Source organism: Varroa destructor, unplaced genomic scaffold (genome assembly GCF_002443255.2).
Source record: "Varroa destructor unplaced genomic scaffold, Vdes_3.0 BEIS01000004.1, whole genome shotgun sequence".
In the NCBI taxonomy this organism is placed as follows: domain Eukaryota; kingdom Metazoa; phylum Arthropoda; class Arachnida; order Mesostigmata; family Varroidae; genus Varroa; species Varroa destructor.
Genome location: NW_019211457.1, coordinates 42,518,564 through 42,542,979, shown reverse-complemented (window position 1 = coordinate 42,542,979; position 24,416 = coordinate 42,518,564). Strand labels below are relative to the sequence as shown.

General features: G+C 39.9%; 1 protein-coding gene across 4 annotated transcripts; it reads right to left on the bottom strand.

Moving 5' to 3' along the window:
- Window positions 1-4,062: 4,062 nt before the first annotated feature.
- Window positions 4,063-24,063, bottom strand: G6P (Glucose-6-Phosphatase). Of its 4 annotated transcripts, none has more exons than XM_022804750.2 (7): window positions 23,650-24,063; window positions 12,848-12,927; window positions 6,815-7,028; window positions 6,412-6,543; window positions 5,951-6,086; window positions 5,233-5,475; window positions 4,063-4,981 (listed from the first exon to the last, which is right to left on the bottom strand). In XM_022804750.2, exons 1-7 carry the CDS (start codon window positions 23,680-23,682, stop codon window positions 4,701-4,703), a joined length of 1,119 nt encoding a protein of 372 aa, XP_022660485.1. In that variant the 5' UTR covers window positions 23,683-24,063; the 3' UTR covers window positions 4,063-4,700. The 4 variants fall into 4 exon arrangements, with proteins under 4 accessions (XP_022660485.1, XP_022660487.1, XP_022660486.1 ...); XM_022804752.2 differs by lacking the exon at window positions 23,650-24,063 and adding an exon at window positions 13,219-13,356; XM_022804751.2 differs by lacking the exon at window positions 23,650-24,063 and adding an exon at window positions 13,162-13,295.
- Between the last annotated feature and the right edge of the window lie 353 nt (window positions 24,064-24,416).

Below are 24,416 nucleotides of genomic sequence, written 5' to 3'. Positions count from 1 at the left end.
TTTCTCGTATGTGTCCTCTGTCGTTACACACGAAACGAGTGGAGTGCCTCGTACAAGGGGCGTCGCAATACAATTAGAGGAGCATCTAACTGATCTGTAATTGATCACTTTGTCAAATGCGCGCCTATCAAGCCAACCTATAAAAGAAACGTGACAGTCGTGTCTCTTTTCCGTCAGCTGTTATTAGAATATCCGCTAATCAACTTATTGGCAAGGACGCCAAAATAAACGGCAAATAGTGCATATTCAAAGGACCAGGTAGCCGTCGGTAAAACTTTCTATTTCAAAGAAACTTAATTCCAACCCTAAGCCTTTTAAGTACCCTCTATGCCTTTGGCCTCGTAAAGCGTTTTTGCCATGCTTAGTACATTTTAGGAAACAGTCTAAGGGCTTTAAACATGTAACAAGAATCGTAATGCTTCGTAAACAGCAGTTGTTTCCCAACGACCAGTTATTCGACGGAGCACGCGGTATTATCGAACCTTAACAAAAGGAAAGACGCTAACCTTGTCGGTAGCTTCAAAAGTTATTTTTGCTATATGCAGGTAGATAAAGGTGTTAACTTTACTGATAATACAGATAATTGTTGTGCTCAAAAAAGTTTATTAAAGTTATGTGACCGGATCCTTTGCAGTGTTGCTATTAAAGAGAAGCGAGGAAATCAACGGAGTCAGTTCGCTAGATTCTCTTGCTTCAGATTAAGCAAAATTCACAAGATACGATATTTTTAGGTGCACTAGTTTTTCGTGCTGAAAACTTGAAGGCGTCTTGTATAGACAAGAGAGTTTACAATAGTTGTTTCGTTACGGTCATGCAACGTTTGAATACACATCTATTGCTGTAGAAGCCAATAAAAACCAAATATCGCGAGAACAAAAAAAAAAGGTCAATATCTAATATCTAACATAATTAACGAGAGAAAACTGTACCGTCTTCTACGTATTAAATGCTACCATAAATTATATTTTTTATTATAAAAAGAGGTTGTCACGCATCGCACACCTTCGGCTACCCCTGGTCCCACATAGCATTCAAAGCCGTTCGTTGTCCTGAAAATTTGCCGAATTCAATATTCATTGAAGCGTCCCAAGACACCCAGGATAAGGTCCTAGGCCAAGTCGGATTACGAAAGGACGGACGTGTCTTGATCTATGATGTATTCTGTAGAGCTGAAAGCGCCTTAGGGTCAAAGTAACTTCCAGACCAAAACGGCATCAACCCAGAAAGCCTCATTCGGTCGGTTTAGCCAGTAAAACATTAAATCTCTTTTTGATAGCCTTTCATTTACTCCCTGTGCGCGTTCGCTAAATTTGGGTTGAAAGCAATAAAATAATGCAACACCCCCTATGCCGCAAGTGGAGTCTCGTAGGCATAGCCACCATTTCAGGTTGAATTAGAAACAGGCACAGCTAGAATCAACTTAGTAATGGGCTGAACGTTGACGGGTCCTGATGCTACAGGCTGTGTTGGGCGACGTGACATTATTGTAGTTGGTGGCTTAGGCGGTTACCGAAGTGGGCAAAGCGACGCGACCTACTGATAAATGCTCTCCTTACTGCTTTACATCTACACAAGAGCAAAAATAAAATACCAAGATATGACCGGCTGGCTTTATTAAAAAAATCATAAACTTTGATTAGCCAAGACTATTGTTATATGAAGATTACCCGAGGTGTTACAGTAATAAATAATAGCACTTGAATAGAGAAGGCTTCATTGAAAAAAGCTATGGGCTAAAACTAAATTGCCTACGATGCGAGACAGCCTAGAAATACTGAAGCTGTTAGAACAAAATCAATAGTAAATCAGAAATGGTTTAATAATAGTAACGATGATCTACCGGAGTTCGTAGATTAAACAAATTAATCTTGAATCGGCAAGCGTTGGCATCACTCATATAACTAACTTCAGATTCCTCACTGGCTCTCATCAAACATACGTACACTTGATATTTGACAAAAAAGTACGGAAAATTAAATTCACTTCAAAGAAATAGACATGTATTATACGCTTCGGATGAATCGACAGTCGCTGCTACTTAATACTGGTACAACAAGCAATCTTTCAACACTTGGCACGAATTCAACTGATTGGAAGACTTACGTTTTGAAGCTAAAATTGGGCAAGGTTTCTGCGAAGGTTAGAAACTGCACACATGTACATTAGGTCAATGGATCGAGTCAGTGAGTATCGTAAATCAATATGCTAATCTCTCTAGAGGGCTCCGTGCTGTGCCCCAAGAGTGATCTGTCACATCAGCATGCATAAAGACAAGAAAAGACTTTCGCTGGATAAACCTATACGACGGCAAGAGAAAAAAGGGAAATCTACAATTTATCATTCTCCAGTAACTATTTGTGACCAAAATGTAAAATTGATCCGCGAGCAACATTACCAGCTAATCCACTCATGGGTTCAGCTTTTACGCACAGTATTAATATCGTCGGCACTTCCGTAGTCCAACGACCACGACAACGCCCCTCGTCCCCCGGCGGGGAAATTTCGCTCGGCTATCTTAGATATAAACCGAGTCACCTTGTTCATTGTGTGTGAGTTCGATTCCCAATGGCATATGTGCCCGACCCATACTTTCCCCGACATAATAATAATGAACCGCTCAGCAAATTAACTACGGCCGCCCGCAATAGTATACGGCCTCGTTTGCTCTTTATATATATATATATATATATATATATATACATGTCTATGTACGTATAGTCCTTTATGTCAGCTGTCGCCCGTCGTTGCAGCGAGTGAGCAAACGGCGTCAGCTGCACGATTGGGCAGCCGAGGAACTTTCTCCTATGAAACCCTACCTTACCAATTCCCTATAAGCGATTCGTTAATGTTCCTTGCTGCCGTCCGAATTGCAAAGGGATTTGCCCTGATTATAGGGCGGTAGGTATGTTGATATTGACTTCTGCGATAGTTTTATGGTCGGTTTGTCGCGATTATATAGAGCTAGGAAGCGGTAAACAGAGAGAAGGTAAGAGAGAAGGCTGTGTATTGAACTGGAAGAGGACCTTGTGGTCGGAAGCGATTTTTGTGATTAGATCAACAAGTGAAAGGAACCGCGCGCATGTCACGCGATACAACGTTATATGCGCGGTCTGCGTTTTTGTTTATAGAGATTGTGGTCTATAGTACAACAATTCCCTAGTCAATAGGTATACGAAGGTTCGTAGTCCCGTGTAGCTGTGCTGATAACGCCCGCGTTGAAAGAATGATATGAATGTAAGACACCAACTGATAGCGAACCCCTTCTGTGCGAGTATTTGTAGTCAATTTAAATGGCAAATCCGTTCGTACCTTTTGTGCTTGAAAGAAATCTTCAGGTAGACCGCTCTTTACTTTTGATTCAAGTGTGTGAAAAATATCTGTTATTTTGTTAAAAATCAGTCGATTTTCAACAACCGTAACTGTTCCAAAGACGTAAAGTAGGCTTTCATACAAATAAAAACCACTGTTACTGAGAAGTTGTCCAGATGATGGTACATCTAGACAATCGCAGAATTTTACCCTTGCATATGCCCGCGACCGATATAGCAAATAATGTAAAACTGTGTGTGTCCAGATTCTGCTACACAACGGGAGTAATTAGGGGTCCTGCCAGGTGACCCAAACGCAATCAAACCGACATGTTGCATTATCTAATATAATTACCCCAATTCTGTCATACCTTCGCTTAAATACGCTCCTATCATACTATATATTTTTTCAACATTTTTAAACACTCTACCGACCTAACCTTATCCTATGCCTAAGTAATGGCCTTAGCAGACACATAACAAACTTGAAAGGCGAAAGAGGCTTTGAATTTTGTGCATATTAATTACAATGTTTTGACGTTCCTTTCACACAATAGACAAGACAAAGCATCTGCTTTGAAAAAAGTTCTTCTCATTAACTATAACTCATTTATTTATATTTTGATTTCTTGATAAATCATTATAACATATATACAAACGCTCAACTTATAGAACAAACATTTCTAAATAAATAAACGTTCAACACTCGCATTACCACTACCATCGTCGGCTGACAAATACAACACCACAAGCATCAGTCCACATTAATAGCATTGATATTAGACTTTATTTACTTTATATATCTATATAGAGCTGTAGTCACGTTAAACTTCTTGAGAGAGCTCTGGTTCTAGGTCTGGTGTTAGAATTACTCCTTGAGTATCGTTTAGCGCAATTGGGTCTAACGACATTAGCTATATTTTTGTATGGGTCAGATAATTGCATATTCGTATTTCCTTTTTGGTTATTGATTTGTATTTTTAATGAATACCGTTGTTCCAATTCCGGAGCCCCAATATCCTATCTCTCGGACACCACACGCTCAGCTGAAAATATCCAATCCAATTTCTTCTCGTGTTTTCATAACGTATAGCCAAAATTTGTTTTTATTTGATGTACAGTCTTATGCATGCTTTTTTAACAAAAACTTACTCGGCAGATAACGAACATTATCACTTAACGCACTCGACCCGCGCATTCGAAATATCGCTCTCTCACTCTGCTCCCCTTTCTCACTCGCGTTCTATGAAGTATTTTGGCGTTTCCAAGTTTTGTCGCACGACTTTAAATCTATAGAAACTCTCCGCCGTGTGTCCATTAATCTATATAGCGATATGTTAACGTCGGCAGAGCATTTCCGAATTGACTCGATCGGAACTGTTATCTCTAGTTCTACAAGGTCTTTCTAGGGTCTTCGCCATCTTTGCGTTCGCCGCCCATTATCTTCAATACAACAGCTGGCACAAAGGCGAACAATAAATATGCTAACATAGCGTGATAAGCAAAAGCTGTTGAATAAAAAAGTATAGGATCAGCTTTACGGAAGGGTAGGACGACGTTCTCGGATAATTTACCGACAATTCCTGTAGCTACGGCCATAACGACCCTTATAGGTAGTTCGATGTTCCTATTTGTGATGCCATAGCGAGTGCAACTCGTGGCAAAACCAAGACCTGCGAATGATAGTTAGATGACACAGCATTTTTAGGGGCATTCATTAAAACGGAATGCTAAATTGTGCGAATTAACAAGGATCTGTTGGTTGTCATGCTTTATAGCGTAGCAGGCCAATAAGTTGGCACAGGTCGCACACTATTGTCATTGCAGGATCTAGGTAGCCTCGATACACGCTTGTGTATCGAATGTATATGCTTGTATGCCCATAATAACTGACATTACATTAGCATGCATTTACTAAACGTACCGGCACAGAATCCGAGGTATCTCATCATTGAAAAGTATGGCGCCGTGTCGATATGAATCCACGCAGGGTTGGCACAATGTTTGCGTGCCAGGACAAGGGTTCTCATTGGGTCGGTACCACTTAATAAAAGCGAATATTTCGTCAACACAGCTAGCAGATACAAGGATAGGGTGAGCAGGAGATAATGCCGGAGTCTCCAACTGGTCGTATCGATGTCGACCAGGCAGTATGCGATTGTAAACCCTGTAATGCCACACATGCACGAAAAGGTCCGCAAAGAGAATAAAAACACAGGTTCGGAATTAGAATTTAACGACAGTGTCGAGCATCATACAATACACAGCTTCGGCGCAATGTACAAAGTTTGAATGAATGAATTGAATTCTATAAAAAAAATCTTGTGAAGCGTTTAAGACCACACGGGACTTGTTATACTTTAAACTTGTCGCTACGTGCTGAAAATATTGTTCTTCTATATGTGTTTGTTGCATATAAGGAACATATATTTGGAGAAAAAAGCTGACAAATTGATTTGGATAAAAACGCATATGTATTAGAAGCTATATCTCGGAAATACGAATTTAAAAAATCGACGAAAATGGTGTACGTTTTGTTAGATCATTCAGCGTTTAATATCGAGATATATTTGATGGATTATCATTTGCAGTGAGCATTTAAGAACACCCAATAGGTAAAATAGGAAAATAATGACTCGTACCGATGAACGCTCCCAGAACGCATTGATGTGGAAAATGTGCAGCTATATAGAGTCGACTGAGGCTAACGGCTATAATCAGCATAAGGTAAGCAGGCCATAATATCAGACCGGAAAGAAACTGTGCTTTTCGGAACACCTGCAACCATGAATTGTCGTTAATTAACTGATATCTTTGCCAATTAGCAAGTTGGTCATAATGCTTTATTCTCGGGCTTTTTTTCAGCCTGGCCTAGAATTGTACATGTATACCAATGATGTAGGCACACATAGGGCAAAACGCGATATAGTGGCGTAAACAACCTGCGCAAACAATTTTTAAGGATGAAAAAAATAACCGCAAACTCATCCTAATGTACTAATAATAAGAGTAACAATTGTTAGTCAACAGGATAAACCATACATAAAACTGCAATATTATAGTAACGGTCATCCGAACAGTACGTAGTCTGGTAGAATCATACTTTGGTAGTCAGGAAATGCAAGATAGCGTAGTTGAGCGCTGCTTGAAGTTCAACGTGACCTGAAGGTGAACCCGGTCCTGTTTCGCAGGTCAAAGGAAATTGAGTGATGATCGTGTCTCCTTCAAATCTCGGCTGGAAAGAGGTAGAAAATCGCCAGTACATGAAAAAGATATAGTTATGCTCGTTCACAGATCCCAACATCACCTGATAAAACGAAACAATACCGATGATGCATGACTATTCATTACCTTTTTAAAGTTAGCCGAATATTTTTTTTATATTAGAGAAGTGTTTTACTTCTTTGGACATTTTTGAGAACCGCTCTCCTCGTGCGCGGTTTGGTAAATGTATCATGGTAAATGACCAATGCTCTGAAACGGTAACAAGCGTATAGCGTACGTACCTTCATGTTTTCTAGAACCCACCAGAAAGGTCTATCTCCCATTAGGATCCATTTAAGAAGCATGTTTGTCCATTCGGTAATAACAACGACCAGTAACATCGAACGGCCCGAGTTTTGACATAGTGCGTGGACTAGCGGTGGATAAATGATAAATGCGTACGATGGATCGCAGAATGCCGAAATTTGCTGAAACTGCTTACTATATAGTTCTCCACTGAAAAGTTATTCAAACATCCAGGACAAATACAAAGAAAGATATCTGATCAAAAAGAAATTTTCCTCGAGAACATGGCGCGTGTAGTAATTGTAGTAGTAGCGTAAATTGTTGAGTGTTGTCTCCAGTCGGGGGTTACTATTGAAAATCGGTTTCACTCAAGTATAGTATATAGTAGCTAAATGCGCACAATATTACAAGGTATTTTGTTTAATAAATTCGACGAGTAAATAATTAATAACAGTATTATGACGTCTATTACTATCTTAAACATTGAAGTCCGTCGTTTTTTTGGATATAATCGTATATCAGTAGCCTATTCATTTGTTAAAAAATAGTTACTCTTCGACTTAGGCGGCTTAGCATTATCTTAGCGAACCCCGTATATGTTGACACGATTATATTGGGATGTGAGTCACTAGCTGCCGTGCTGCAGCGGTGTATTTTGCAATTTTTTTTTTTTGTTCTTTCCTTGAATCCAGTTGTGATTCATGCTGGCAGGTTTCTGTGTTTCGTGCTCCTAAATAGGTTAGGCGCCTTAGCTTTGAATCAGAATACTGCAGATTCAAGTGCTATGATCGGCGGTACTCTTTTCACACCAAAAAGGGGAATATCTTATTTTGTTAGCAAATGTCGAAAGTACGCGTTAAATTAAAGATGCTTACGTGCAGTATGATGGATGGATATGTCTATATTTCTGAGGTATTCGAGGCAGTATTCAATAAATTTCGTTCTAGCCAAAAATAGCTCATTTTATTAGATTTAGACCAGTCGACGTTCTGTTGACACGTACTGTATACGCCAATAGCAAGCCTGGGTCAACAATCTTTTGGGACTCTCGTACAAGTACTTTGTCTTTGAATTCACTGACTTACTTGATAAAACGTGCTGAGCAACCTTAGCAATAGAAATGGCAGCGATACGGTGCGTTATGCGTTTGGCCATACGCCATGAGTTTAACACTGTGAATAAACATAGTTTAGCATGATATTTGTGGTTATTTCTATTGAAAAAGGTTGCTAGCTACGTAAAACCATTTCGTATCTGTTACAGGTAAGCGCGCCCAAAAATCAGCCCCTATTTTATTCAACTAGCTGTGTTTTTCTTTCTCTTTTCGACCTCTGCGTTCTCCCGCAGTTACAATCTTAACAACTTTAGCACTCGACAGTTATCTCCCGTAACACACCCCTATTTTTACCTCTCTATCTCTCGTCTCACTAGCTTTACCAGCACAATAGCAATAGTGTCACCCACATGAAATTGCATCATTTAGGTTCTCTCGGCGAGAAACAATCGTGCTATTCCTAGAAATCAATGGAACTTACCAAATAACAAAAAAAAACGTACCGGGAAAGGACCGGCTCATTTTCAAGCCGATCGTTCGTGGGTTCTCAAATTGAGCCACCAGCGCCACCGCGGTCAATTTGGGATGGAAAGCGAATGCCTGCGGCCTGTGCTGAAAGCACTTACGCTTTTACGCCAATACACTAACATGATCAGTGCCATCGTGACGTTTACCGAACTACCAGTGATACCAGCGGAAAGCTACTGTGACGACAGGCTTTGCACACCGTATTCCCTTATAACGAAGCAGGTAATTAGCTTTCGTTGAAAAGGAAAGGACGCTCATGCAACGTTTTGCTAGCTATGCAAACGTTTCATCAAATTCATTTTCAATTAAATTAATTGTCCAGTGATATTTAAGAATGCGTATGATATCAATCATGGCTGCCGTAACAATGACGATAACGACAAAAACTAGCACCGCAATGGCCGCGCTCTGTGGACAGAGAGGGTAGTAGCCGCATAAGCACGGACGTCACTTTGCAGGCAATCTGTCTTCATGAGTAAAACGAATCAAGAACGTTGCATGCTTGACCAAAAGAGCGCTTCGGATGAAGTCTGGGATGAGATTAAGCAGCTGGACCGACGGTGCTCGCAATTTCAACATAACGACACAACGAGATAGGATCACAATAAAAAAACGCTGTAGAACATGATCTCTTCACAATAGTTCTGACAGTATTAATAGCATCGGGCACTTTTGAAATTATAAGTAAACAAAATGAAAAAACGGAAAATTATAGAGATCGGTCCTCAGTATGATGAACGAGTGTACTGCTAAGGTAATTCAAATGGAAAGTGTCATTTCAAAGCATAATAAGAGCGGTGTGGGGCAATATTAAGCAAGTTAACCATATACTTTTGCTATAAATATGTAGGTCGAGTTGGCGAGTCTAAAACGATTATGACTATTGGGATTTCTGAGTGAAATATGTTTCATGTAGTTGTCCAAGTTTCGCCCATCCTATATGTACGACCAAGCTTTTTTATTGTACGCATTACACTTTACCCTTTTCTGTTACATTTGAAATTTCTATCTTATTAGAATGTTATGTATCTTTACGGAAATCGGCTTGTTTTTGTAAGCTTCGTACTGTACGGCAATAATGGTAATAAACTAAACTTGTGCTTTTTGGATATCTTTTTTGACTCAGTATCGGATACGTTTTACTGATTACCGGCTTGTTTCGATTACCTCAAAATGCTGGCTTTCCCTCCCTCTCTAATGAAGGCCGAACTATCAAGGCCCTCACTGACCCCCTGACACGTAGACCAAAACGCTCCTTACTGCCTTTACCAGTCTTACAACGTAACTGAGAGTCGACAGGTCTTCCATTCTGTCTTACAACCTTCGACATCGGTAGCAATCGGTAACTTGGTAGACGCCTCACAGATAAGTTAGATAGAATGGTCCTAATTCATGGAAGGACCCGGAAGTCTAGTATAAAAATAACGGGATATTTTCTCTGTAATAGACCTTCAATGGCCTCAAATAATTTCGTGTTATGTCATCATCTTCTATGTCATTGTCGTCCCATTTTAGTGAGTTCCAGGCTAATTTTCATTGTAACCAATCATATTTTATAATCTCATAGGAAAAAAAGCAACAAGCATCGATGACGATTTTAATACTATTATATATAGATGAGATCTGTCTACGACGAATTTAGGTTGACATTATGTTATATCAGCTATCAAAAACAGTGTATTATTAACCTTTTGTGCAGGAGATATCGCCTACTCCCATAATGCATACAAATATTCAAACTGATGAAAATTTCAATCAAACGTATAACCTAGTTTAGAAATAGGCCTGCCTGCTTCTTTGCCAACGTTGACCAATATCTGTACAGCAGACGCGATGCTCGTTAATAGGACATGTTCACTTAAGGAATCGTAACCTTTGCATGCTAAAGGTTCCGTGAACTCCTGTCCAACCTACCAACTCCTTGGTTTTATATGTGAGCGCGCTAAAATCCCATTCGCTAAAATCACAGTCTGCAAATATTGATTATTTACTTGACCAAACAAAGGCTTCAGTGAAGGCCGATGGGAACCGGTCCGAATTGAGCTACGCGCATATCTCACACTCAGGAAAAATAATATAAAATTGGGTAATAATAAAAAATTACGAAGTGGGTATAGATTAGCTTTTCTTTCGATAGAGCCAAACATGTCCGTAAGTGTGTCACCTAAGAGGATTGCACATATTTACATTGTTTACAGCCACTGGAGTAATTTGCAGCGGCGCATAGAGCTATATGCCCAAACAAGCTTTGCATCTTCGGAGCGCCGTGTCCCACAGGAAAAACGATACATTGTATTTTTGCCGCGCTCGATTAATTAGAATGTTAGCAGATCTCTAGTTCTGGATGTCTAAAGTAAGCAGGCGCGAAGAGTAACTACAGGTCGTCCTCTCTCTAGTCAAGACATAGCGATATCGACCCTTATCTGAATGGTTAGTCTTTTCGTGCGTAATTTCCTACACTAACTGAGGATACCAGCTAGACTATAGTTATATACTATATGTAGGCCAGTGGCGATAAACTTTGTTCGCTGTTATTATTTAGCCATAGGAACAGGTAGCAATATATCTAATCAAAGAGCGCATCATGTCTTCACGCGCGAAATCAGTAGTGAGTCGTATGGTTTCGTCGTGGTCAACCCAAGTTCGAATGTACGATAAACACTGCTGAGCAATTTGTGCTCGAGATAGAGTAGATATAGCAAGAGCCTTGTCGTTCAAAGTGCAGAGTTCATTAAAGAAGTTCCATTACGGAGGACGATCAATGGTTTGACATAGAACCGAATAGTATTCGAATCACTTGCACCCGTTTCTGACGACAAAAACTTTCTTGGCTGTAATGCGTTGTCATGCATGCGTGAATCTTGCCTGAATACAGCTGTTCTGTGTGTAAAAGGTACGTTCATAAGCATCGCGAGGCGTACAATATAGGAAAAACCTAAAGCCGTTTAGATAACTTCAGTGAAATTTCTCCAAGGACAACAAGGATAATTTCTACAATACAAACTTCAGCTTACCACATGTGGTTGGAAAAATTTGTGGCATTGAACATACACATGCAACAATAAAACATGTAATTTGGAAGTTTAACAAAGCATGTTACGAGCACTACACATAAATATCCCTGTTATCATTGTCTTCATATGGGTCCATTGCAACTTAAAATTTATCGTCGTTACACAAAAGTAAAATCTAAGTCTGTCGTGTAAGTTATTGTCAGAACTGCTGGTGTTTTCGATATGGTAACGCCCTATAGCGCTTTAGCCGGTGACGTAGCGGGGTAAGGCAATCATAATGCAACGTTTTGAAAAATTAGTTTTGCATAATGGTTGCCCGGAGTTCATCCATCGATTTTTTTCTGCATATAACTATACTACAATTGGCACACCCTGCAACTAAATTACATTAAATATACACCAGGTGCCTGAAAAATAAGTTTCAAATGCATTGCGTTTAAGATACTCGCAGCTGAGCTTCCACAAAGACTTTCATACCTACATCTAAAAGTCTCATTTTCATAACAACGTTGCTTAGAATCACAATATAAAACATGATCAATGAACTGCAAGGGGCTTACTCACATATCGTCTCCCTTATAAGATTACAAATGTTTTAATTAGATCGAACTGCTGAATGAGAACTCAGGACGGTACATGTCAAAGAAGAAAACAGGATTCGAGCAATTGTATATTATCTTATGGAAGTAGAAACTAATCGTAAATTGACTGAACTTAAAATGCCGCTGTACTTTATCTAGCAGCATAAACCAAACAGTTTCTACAAACAAAACAATCAAACAAACAACACGCTTACACCCACACCTGGATAGCTTCGCAACAGTCGAGGCAGCGTCAGATAGTTTTAGCAATACCGATCTCTCGGAGACAGGTTAGAACAGAGCCTCAGCTTATAAAGCATGCAACTGCGAACAACATTTGTAAATCTTGTGGTAGTCTTCCGCTACCGATTTTATACTTGGGAACTGCAAGTAAAGCCTCGAGTGTTAACTGACTCCCAAAACAAAAAAAAAAACGGTACGTCACTGGTTCCAACCGAAGAAGTTCACGACCAATACATTAGGCATCATGCATAATCACAGCTTGCTATTCACCAGTGTAATCAAATGGAAGTTGAAGATATAAAAGCCGAGTAACACAGATACTTTACAAAGTGTGCTCATCGTAGATAACACAGGATATTAAACATAACATTTATATGCTCAATTTCAAGAGCCAGACAGAATAATTTCAGCTCTTACAAACAAGTATCAATCAATCCATTAAGCTGTTTGATTCCAGGGAAAAATTGCGACCATGATCCAAAATCAGTGTGGCCTATTTACAAGCACAGACTTGTAAAATATGGATCTAGTCAATCTGTAACTACTCGAAAAAAGTATGAAAAATCAGAAAGATATTTAATATAATGTTATTATTAATAACATACGTACTGCTTCTGTAGTAATTGAAGGGCGACCACCCCGTGTCTGTAGAGCATCTCCATCATTACGAATCGGTTACCGAGGCTTTTCTGAAATCCAGAATGAAACAAAGGTGGCTAACTGATTCCAAATTGTAGGTCGTGCTTCGACCGACAGAAGTCAATCGGTCTTTAGACGTACGGTGAGCGTCTCTAAAAGCGTCCAGGTAACGAATCCTAAAAACCTGGGTTGGTATATGGTGAGTTAGCCTTGCACAAAGTTATTGATTTTTATTTTATACAAAATTGTCGTGCTCTTGCAACGCTACGCGATAATGATTTTACCTACGATACACCGTGTGACACTAGTAAGCGACACTGATTCTTGACAGCTTTGAATACCTGTAATTCCGAAGTGGATAGCCATCTCCGTCTCTAGAGTGGCTGGAGATTTTCCTTCTTCGAGAAGGGCTGGCTACCACTGCGAGACCATAGTGGAGAGGAGAAAATCCCGTTGACGCAACACGTCTCTAGCTAACAATCTTGATTCGAAAGACATGACACGCTCCCAACCAAACGACGTAAGTGCACGTTACTGTCCGGCTCAACGCTGACAGTCATTTTTCGATTGTATGGACAAATTCTATTTGTTCTCTCCCATATCTCTGCTGTTCAGTAAAGATGAAATATATACTTTGCCTTTACAGTTATGCATAGATCACATTCAAATATACGCACATAGCGTACGGTTACGGAGACATCCATACGTATATCCACTCAGGAGAGTCGAACGTATACTTCATTCTATGGCAGTGTCATGAGCTCGCCTATTCAGAAAAAACGAGACCTACTGAATTTTATTGGATCAGCAATAAGAATATGCCTTTTCATACGGCGAACAAATTTAGCTTGCACTAAACGCGCATTGTAACCTCCGTTTGTGTAAGTCTCTGTGCATGTTTGTATGGATGTGAAAGGAAAAGGCAGAGCACCCTCAATGCTAACCTGAAAAAGGTCGTCCGAGGCAGATATTCGAGGTGAAAGACAGCGACCGGTAAACGGAGAAACATACGCAAATCTCATAAAATAAATATATCTTGGCATAATTGCATCCGCAAACATATGATACACGAAGCTAGTTTCGTAGATTCATGCTGGTCGTTCCAAAAATATAAGCTATTATGGACTTCAGTTCTCTTAGATCATTAGAATCCATCATTATTAGCAAAACCTACCAGAACGCTGCAACGGCCAAAATACCAAGCTAGCAATGCCGATACTAACGAGACAACGTTTAGCAAAAACGGAAATATAAATAGCGGTTTCGAATTATAGGATCGGGTTATAAGATGTAGGTACGTCCACTGCTGTTATTCACTTTTTCCCAGATTTTTACAGTTTGTTCCTACGAGAGGAGTGACAACTGAATCTGTTACGCAGCTAACAACTCCGAGATGATTATGTCTCTCTACCTAACTGATCGACTGCATTCTCACCGAGCGTATCAATGTAATCTCAAATAGATGACTTCACAAATGCAAAAGTAACCTGGCGCGTCCTTTTATTGTTATTGAGAAGGAGGTGTATGCCTTGTAAGTTCCATTTCAGGTGCTACGGGCTGCAGATATAGGTGTATACCTTTCTCCATTTACACAGCTGTATCGTTATCGGAACCTGAAGTAGCAGCACTTAGACTTTGTTAACGAAAAACTGAAAAAAAAACAAAGCCAAATTTCAACTATAAGTGACATATATCTTTGATGCCCCTAGCATACATACGTATCTATTTCTCCAAACAACCAAAAGCCTAAATCTGCGAGTTCTTTTTTATAGAGCATTCTGCGCACTTGGTTAAGCGTAAACCAAAGCCAGAAACTTCTTTTTCGCGCCTTACATTTAAAAACAGCGCCACACCACAGCCTAAACAAACGAAGGTAACTAACAGCATCGTCTGCGCGGATACGTGATTAAATGTACAAATGTATCCTTAACGTGTGTTGCATGACAAGCTATTTAAACTGCGTTTGTGGAAGATCCTATTAGGTTACAGTTTTTAGGAAACAGCTTATCGCTATTCGTCGACACCAGTATTACTAGGAATACTAGCCTTTTATCTATATAGGTAATCTATATAATAGGTTCAGTAGGTTCAAAGCCTGCGGGAAGCGTCGCAGTGTAATACCTAGGTACGCATACACACATATATCCTTGTTGCTCCTATAGCTTATTAATTTTTGTTAGCATGTCCAAACTTGCACTCGCGCTATCACTTGAAGGCACCTATACAACACAGGTAGTATCTAATCTCTACTGTGTTATTATTATGAATTATAGTGACGTATCGAAGCCTACTGTCTCTTGATGGCGTGCGCAAAAGGTTTTTGCTACTTTCGTATAGATTAGTACCATTATATACATATACACATACTGCTACGTATTCAAAAGGGAAGCACATGCAATCAAACTTAACAACAGATAGCGGACCGGTCGACTTCTCCGAGCGTTTGCCTGCTTTATATCCGCTTTCCGCCTACCGAAGAAAACAGTACTTTTGATTAGTGACCAAATAAATGAGCCCGTTGGGTTGGTTTCTGTTGCGGTCCCAAATTGCGGCCCAAAAAAATGCCAGTGGCTGTATGCAAAGCCCCAGTAATAGATATAAGGTGTGTGGCGGTCAGGCTGACAAATACACAGATACCTAAGTGGCTACGTAGCGGTATTTATGCGGACAGGGTATCACGAATGTATGGAATTTGGTCTATTCCTGGCCCGAAATCGTATACACTCCTCTGTTCAATCAGGCTTACAAAACGTCGGGCGATATTTTGGCGCAGAAGGTGGTCAAAAAGATACCACCTTTTCGATCGTGCTCCATCACTCAACGCCCAGTTGTTAGATGTGGCCTATCAACGCAAGGTAGCGACAAAGAATGGCTTTAACACTGTAAGGAAGATCAATTTTTTTAGACATAAAGATTAGGAAGGTTAAGCAAATTAAAAACTTAGAAGGTGATCAACAGACTAGAATCAACGGTGGCTCAAGGAAGCATCAGTTAGGAAGGACGAGGCGGCCGAACAGCCAAGTCAGCTTCATGGAAAACGGTCAGCGACTACATCGAGCTGCATCTAAGGATCTTCGTTTACATATTATACCTAGCGTCGTATCAACGGATCCGAACCCCCTTTTGCCTTGAGTGCCAACGATCCTTATAGCGGTGGCCCCTTATAAGGCGCTCTCAGGACGCAGCGGCCCTCGTAAGCCTCGGCACTACAACTGCACCAAGGACCGATCTCGGAGTATTCAACTGGGCTTGACTCCACCGGGACGCTGAAAATCGCCCAGTGGAATTGCGAGGGTGCTACAACATTAGCACTCTTTAAGGAAATGGTCTGAGGGGGTGCTGATATACTCGTGCTAACGGAAACCTGTAACGGGCTAAAGGGAAATCTTAATCTCCCAACTTCTACATCGTAAACCGCCCAGCACTAAAAAATAGTTGCTCAAGACGTACCAGTGAAGGCGTTGCTATTCTGCATAATTATAGAGTAGGTGACCTTTCTCCACGATTCATTGAAGATAACATTATCACATTCCGCAGCCCACACATCTTCATCGTAGCAGCCTATGTCCGCCCTCTGAGCCAGAGTCGACATACGTATTAATAGAGAAGGTCAGTAACAGTCTGGAAGCGTTGTTGCTTCCCACGATTTTACCCATAAGCAAAGTTAGTAACTTAAACTCTCGCTGAGATTCAACTCAAATAACACATCAGGGCCTCGAAACCAGGTCGTGGACTCTAGTTGCTAGACAATCAACTCAATTGGGTTCGGTACCGATTTTTGAAGTATACGCGGGAAGATGGGTTATTGTTTTGCTTGCAATGAATATTACTTAAGACAAATTTCCTTTCCATGGAAAAAAATATTTGTTAAAAGAAAACGGTTACATACGACAACTCTGTAGGTCAAAACCAATTCCTTCTATGTAGCCTTAGAAAATCTTTTGAAGCGAACATTCGGATATCATCAACACAAAGAGCTCCGCGCGACATTTCGGTCAGATCATTTGGCCGTTCACCCGACCGAAAAAACAGACCCTCGTCCGATAATACCTGTCGGCTTACCCGAAAAGCCCAGAACACTTCCAGTCTAGTTACCCTCTGGCCGCAGCGCTCGAGACAGTCTGCCAAATATTTACGCCACAGAACAGAAGAAATACCAAAATAAGTTAGAAAGTTTCCACGTAAGATAGGCAGAGCGGCAGCAACTCAAATGGTTAGTACGTCATGGATCGACTGAATGTTGGATAAACTGTCAACAACAATAGCTAACTTTGAAAAAGCACTCAACGATCCAGTGAGCCCTCTATACGTAATGTTTGGTCATTTGAAGGCCGTATTAGACTTTGCATCTAGACATCTGATTCTGCATACCTTGGCGTACATGGGTGCACAAAGGAAGATGTTAGCTCTGCTGGCTACGATCCTATAGAAGAACAAGTATTAATATCGGAGTAGTAGAATTGCTTTCCTCCTTTCGAACGTCTAACCTGGCCTAGAATGTTAATGTTAGTTTTACTTGAAGATGTTACTGAAGAATAAATGGCCGACGGAACCAGGTCCAAGCTATCTTCTGTGCGGATAACCTGGTAGTCTAGATTTCTAGAAGATTTCAAATACAACAGGTTCTCACTAGGCTTCATATGGTAATAACTGAACTGCGATTAACGATCAATGCAGATAAAACGGAGGCCGTAAAATTTAGAAAGAAAGGCATAATCGCGATTACCTATCGCCTCTACCCTATTCTTTTCTTCGGTTCGTTAACAGACTCCTGTATCCTGGACACTTCGTCTCTTTTAATGGCCACAGTTTCACCTCACGCATGACAGAAGGATGCAGAAGAGTGTTGGACTCGTCTTGTGCAATCAGAACCTTACATCACATCTTTCGCATAACAGCGTTCAGTTTCTTCGATCTCAAATGGACTCTAGTAGCAGCCTATAGGAACAATTTGGGACTTTACCGAAGGGAATCTTGAACTAATCAAACGGACTCTGCGTCTACATAGAACGGGAAGAAACCGACTATCTATTTCCCCGCCGATACCCCGTTCCTCATATATATGTTCTGTTATGTGTTGGATATGTACCATGAAAGATGAACAAGGCTATTATATATTCAATAATAATCTACTTCTTTAAAAAAAACAACATACTCTAAACATAGAACGCATAGTTCTTCAAAATGACCTAAAAGTTGAAAGCGCCCTCTGCTATATACTTTATGACATGAACGCCCCATAGGTGAAAACTTTCCGTTCTCAAGAGCATGTTGAAGAATATTTACATCATAGCGTCAAACATGTATATTTTTTTCCAGTTATTACTTGATCTCCTTCTTAATGTTTTGTCGATTCCTCATTTTTCCCTAAACTTTTGTTTTGTCAACTTTCATGTCTTTCTATGCCGCCTTAATTTTGACTGTCTTTAACCGCCAACGCTAGTAGCAAGATCATGTTTAATAAAAAAAAAATACATTGCAAAACCATTGTATTTTCGTCTGTAGCCTCCGTGTACATTGAAATGCGGAATAGCTTTTATTTGCCAGCTGTCCTTACGATTAGCACTATTGCCTTCATTGATTAGAAGAGACAACGTATAGAAGCAGTAAATGGCATTTCCATGCATACAGAGAGTGATCTATTTTGACGATTACGCTATCCTAGCTACGCAAATGATAACACAAAATGATCACATTGCGTTCTTGTCACGATCAGCATTATCATTCCGTCAGCTAACCCGACAGACCGCGAGCCGGTGCCTTGATGAGAAAAGTCCCACTGAGAGCAATCAGAACACAACAATACTCGCGACGATGACCATGCGTTATTGTATGCTTAACTGGCTAAGTGGCCCACCTGGGTGCGGAATGAAGGAACGAACGGAGAACGTGTATGTAGCTGTTACTTGCCGCTAATCTGAACGGACTGAAACTGCGTGATGGGTTATTGAAGTGCCGTACGGCTTTCCGCTTGACGCCCGCTCAACCGAAAAAATACGTTTGCCGGAGCATAAAGCGACAGAGTAATCACAAGGTCAATATCGCTCGTTCGGTCACTGAACAATAGGAAAATCGTCGATCATACGCTGTTCTACACGATTATATAATACAACGAGTTCTACTGGCTCGGAATTTACTTGATTGAAGATTGTTATATTAGTAAGAGCATATATTACTAAGCGAAAGAGACATAAGTAGAGAGCTTTCTATCATGAAAAACCGAGCCGAAATCAACAAAAGCAAGGTCGCTTATATAAAATGAGCGCCTGGTATGGCACGAACATTTATAACATGATAACTTCAAACGCTCGTTTGCGTTAATAGGCTTCTCTGGTCAGATGAAAAATTTCGGGGCGTTTACATGCAATCTGGTGCCATTTAAAAAAAGATGAAACGCTAGAAACTCAAGTTCATACACATGTGAAGCGTCCGTGGCAAAAAGAAGGAAGCAATTTATATTTAATCGCCTTTTATAAAACCCGGAAAACGTTGATCTCGGTATAAGTAACATTATTATATGTAATCACTCGACGCTTTTTGCGATACCTTTTGTTATTTTCTATATGTATTTATGCTGTTTAGAATTTACGATCGTTTATTTGATTATGGTCTCTCAGGCTATTAGCGAGCGAGTTCCAAGTTCGATCTTTGAGCTATAGAATCAGCTCACCGTATTAAGATTCAAAGCTCAATTTTTCTCAAAAATACAAGCTCTAAGGCTGAATTCATTTAAACAAACTGATCTTAATAAAGATGCCGATGACAGTACCATGCCACATACCTAATGCGTAATACCAGTAGGACAGCGACGAGACCAGATCAGTACACGCAATGTCACCATTAGTCGTTGTAACTCTGAGCAGAGTATTTTCTGGTAAAAAATAATAGCGCTTGTATTCGGCAAATTGCTTAATATTAGGCAAAAAACAAAGACGTAGGGGCATTTGCTACCTTTTTACGTCACGCTATATCGGTGACTCATTCTTACATCAGAACATAGTATGCGAAAAAAATCTATGTTCTGCGATAATAGCAGATGGTTCCATCAGCAGGTGGAGGCGAATTAACCCGCGGAAGCTAACTTTAAGAGAAACGTACAGTTGCAATAGCATATAACGTCCACTTGATCTAGCGCAAGCGGGTCTAGGTTTTAATTCACCCATTACGGCTAAAGTTTGAAGTACAATTGTTGAAACTAACAGCTGTAGAAGACAATGAACAAACTATCCAATAGCCCAGTAGAACTACTGAACAAAATTGTACCTTCACTGTTGCCCGACAACGGTAGACGTTACGTCGCCAAATTCGTATTAATAAAAAACAGGGGAGCTGTAATTCTAAGCCGTGTCATCCACCATTATCAGGTATCTAAAATGGTATCATTCACATGATACCATTTTTTAAAAAAATTCGTTGCGTCTTAGATGGAGAAATTCCTTTTCTATAATTTTTCTTTTTGGCACTTTGTACACTTTTATACCCCAGGCTTCTACAGCTGCAAAATGAATATGATGCCATTCAAATGGCAGAAGATCGTAAATAATAGCGATACATACCTCAATTAAAAAAATTGACGAGCTATGCTTGTGAAGAAATGTAAGAGGTTTACATTTTCGGAGTTCGTTCAGAACGACCTAATACAATGGAATACTATTGATTGGTGTTCTGTTAGAGACAAATAATCGATACTCAAAGAATCAACGGATATGTCGAGATCTTGTACTGTAGAAGTCTTCTCCATTCGTATTTTGAAGCTATGTCGTGGTTTGCAAATCATCCGTACTAATATGTGTTTGTATACTAATAGTTGTTGGTACTTCCCCGAGGGTCAATAGTAGTCGAACGATCAAATAAGTTCGAAGGGCTGAGCCGTTTGAAGGTCTCATGTAACCTAGATATAGCAATACTAACGGCAGCGGTAGCGCTAAGCGCATGCAATTGACACAACGGACACAAAGTCTGTCTCTTTTGCTAATTCTTCAATGCATGGTTTGATAGCAAACCCATTTGTCTGCCGATTTTTTCATTTTGCTTTGTGAAGCTAAAACCGACTTAAGCTAAAATGGTAAAGTATTTTACTTACGTTAATAACGTTAATTAAAATAATATTTTCTAGTTGATCGTGCTACGAATGTTTATGTACAGTAAGACACTACCTGTTAACGACATTAACAATAAGTCGCTATTATAGTTCTATGTAAAACATACGGCAAGGTTCAACAACTCAGGTCAAACAATTATGTAGCTCCATTATACAGTCATCGATTTAACAAAGACAACTTGTTCGTAAGACACAAATAACCTATAATTATTGTTTACTTATACCGCGTATTGGAGTCACCAAAAAACGCTGTTTGTGCAGTTTGTCCTTTTGTCTTTTAAGCGAGGGACAAAGTTCCACACTGCTGTTGTTAAAATACTTCGTAGCATAGTAGATCTATCCTTGAATTATGACGACACCATCATATCGAATAACGGTTACCCTCTCATTCATCGAATTTCTAGAGATCTCCTTGTCAAAAGGCTTCCGGCTTTCTGTGGAAGCACAACACAATGCAATGCAATGCTACATTGACGGTGAAAAGAAAGCTTACCAGATGGTAACACATAATCTTACACCTATCTGCTTCTTATTCACTTTATATATACTTACCTACGTGAATTATTTAGCTTTATTTATTTACGTGAGTTATTTAGCTGCAGATAGATTGTTCGTACGCATGTATTTTGAAGTACACATAACTTGACATCATATATATGACACTGTGTAAAATAATACCAGTTTAGCCAACCTATAGCGTTACGGTGTGGTCTTTGGACAACTACCGTCACAGTACTTTTTTCCTTATGGTCAGCTCGTCATTGTTCACTTCGGCCGCAGAACTGATATTTAAGGGCGTATTCCATTGCTTTAATCTTTGAACATGCCTAAATGATTACAATGTTCAGTCACAACAATCAGTGATGCGCTGATGACTGTGAGCAGCGAATTCATATACGTTGATACGCTTTTGGGCCATAGTAGCCTAAAAAGCCTAATCTATGGTCGTCATATACCTCGGGCCAATTAATTGATAGTGCGTGAGATATGCGTCAAGACATTGTTTTTCCGGTTTATTTTGATCCGAGATATCAACAACAGTTGGTTGTATTGGTTAGCATTAGTTCTATCAAGATTTATACTAGTTATTAGTATGGTTCAGTCATCAAAACGAGACAAGCCCCATTTAGCCCGCTACGCTGGTACTTTTGTACCACTTTGTTTTGAGTACTTTGTTTTTGACCTAATCTCTATTTCTATTTCTAAATATATCTCAGTCATAAGTCAGTTTTTATTATCTTTATTTATTATTAATATTATTAGATTACTCCATAACAGTAATATATTCCATTAACTTTGCCGATATGCTCTCAATTTTTCAATACATATTTTTCATACAGTTAACACCGGTCCTTATTCGCTGCTGCAGCGGTAGTTAAGTCACCAAAAAATGATTTCTCGATGCTAAATCCGGAGCGTCGCTAATTTGGATGAGCTAATTTTCATGTATATACTTAACAAATGTATCAGTAAATCAAGGTTTTCTAAGCCAAAACTGTTTGCGCTATTTCAATTCACTTGTACAGTGCAATTCTACGTACGGACAATGGTCGGATTTCATAGCTACATTATACCATCAAGAACAAAGGATCTCTGAATCTTGAACCTTTGAAAGACCTTTCAAGTAAAATGAAATAGGTGAAATAGGCGAATACGATGTGACTGTATTTGCCACTCAATTCATTCATCCATCAGGTCATCTTTGCAATAAAGTGGCGCTTCGACTTTAAGCGATCCGTCATGTTTTACTGAAATCATATGCAGTTTCGTTTGCCCTAGTAACATTGCGTCGATTCTCAATTTCAAAATGATCAAAAACTCGAAAAGGAAATAATTGCTACATAATCTTTTACCTGGTGATCATCTTATCTAGGCTGAACTTATACCCATAGAAACACATCGACATTTCTCAAGAGTATGAAGTGGAACACGCAGAACAACTTAAAAAAACCTATCATTTTAGTAATCAAAGGCTTTCCTGCGAAACACGTCATTTGTGATTATTTAACGTTTGTCACCGCAAACTTGATATATTCGAGCGTTCTATAACCTGCCAGTTCATCACTCTTACTCATTACGCTCGTCCATGCTATATCGGAAGAACAAAATTAAACGGGGTTTTAACGCATCCGGAGCACAGTGGACCTCGTAAGAAACCGCATTGAAGTCTTTCCCGAGGACGTATAATGCGGTCGACCTTTTGATCACCACACAATGACCTGCCTAACTTCATACGATACCAACAGAACTACAATATACAGGTGTCAGAAACTCTGTGCAAATTTGATTCAGGAACCATACTTGACGGGTTAGAGAAAACTAAATATAGAAAAATTTCTCACTGTTAATATATACGAGCATTTTACTTTTACTTGGGCATCACAATAGATGTTACATCTGCACAGACAGCGCGGTCGACCTTGCCGTGTTTCCGTATCCTCGGTAGGTTGAACGGCGAACAAACCTTTGCGTCGATTTCTCTGTGCCCTTCTTCTCAAAACATTAGCCTCACCAGCTCTCAGAGGAACATATTTGTTCCGTCTGCTGATTAACTGTCTAGACGTTACGAACCACTATGCACAAGCAAAACGGCGTTTCGAAACCACTTGTTTTTCTAAAATCTGTGGGTATCATGGACATTCAACTACAGGGGGAAACGTACAAAACTCACCTGCAGAGAATTCGATCGAACTAAAGATGACATGATAGAGAAGCAATATGCTGTTATACAACAGAATTAAAGCCTCACTATAATGGATACAGCTTTGAAGTTAGTTAGCAACGTCCAGTCCATGTGGCGGCCGCTCATCACCTCTATGTTTCGAATTTTACATTGGGCATCGCCGTTAGACATTTTATCAGACGGCTGGCTCCCATCACGAAACGAAGTCTGTCTATGCTCGCACGCTACTTATGACCGCAATCGTAGTTGATACGAGTTTTGCACCTTGTACGCTACAGCCAACAAAATGACTTCTTTCATGAGAAACAACGAAACAACTATTTTGACCGTTACAACTAAAATCGAGAATATTTGCAGGCATAGCACACTTCTCTCCAGACCGGAGAAGGATGCGCTTATTACCGCTTCAAACATACATACTCAACCGTGTATCAATCGAAGTGTTTGCTTTCGAAACAATACATGGCAACACGCGGATACACAGGGACCGACGTTCCAATTATGAATCTGCACGACGATAAACGGTACAAGTACTGCTATACTGGCGTATTTCCTGGGCGGCGAATACTAGGTACAGCCAGTTGTCACCCTGCGATTTAGCGGAGATAAACTTTCGAAGCGAGGGCGCAAATGTGGAGGAGGGTAGGTACCCACTGGTATTACCTACCAAGTCAACTGGTTCGATTCATATAGAGCATATATGTGACATACAATTGTTTCTTAGGTTCATCGTATTTGTTATGTTGTAAATTAGC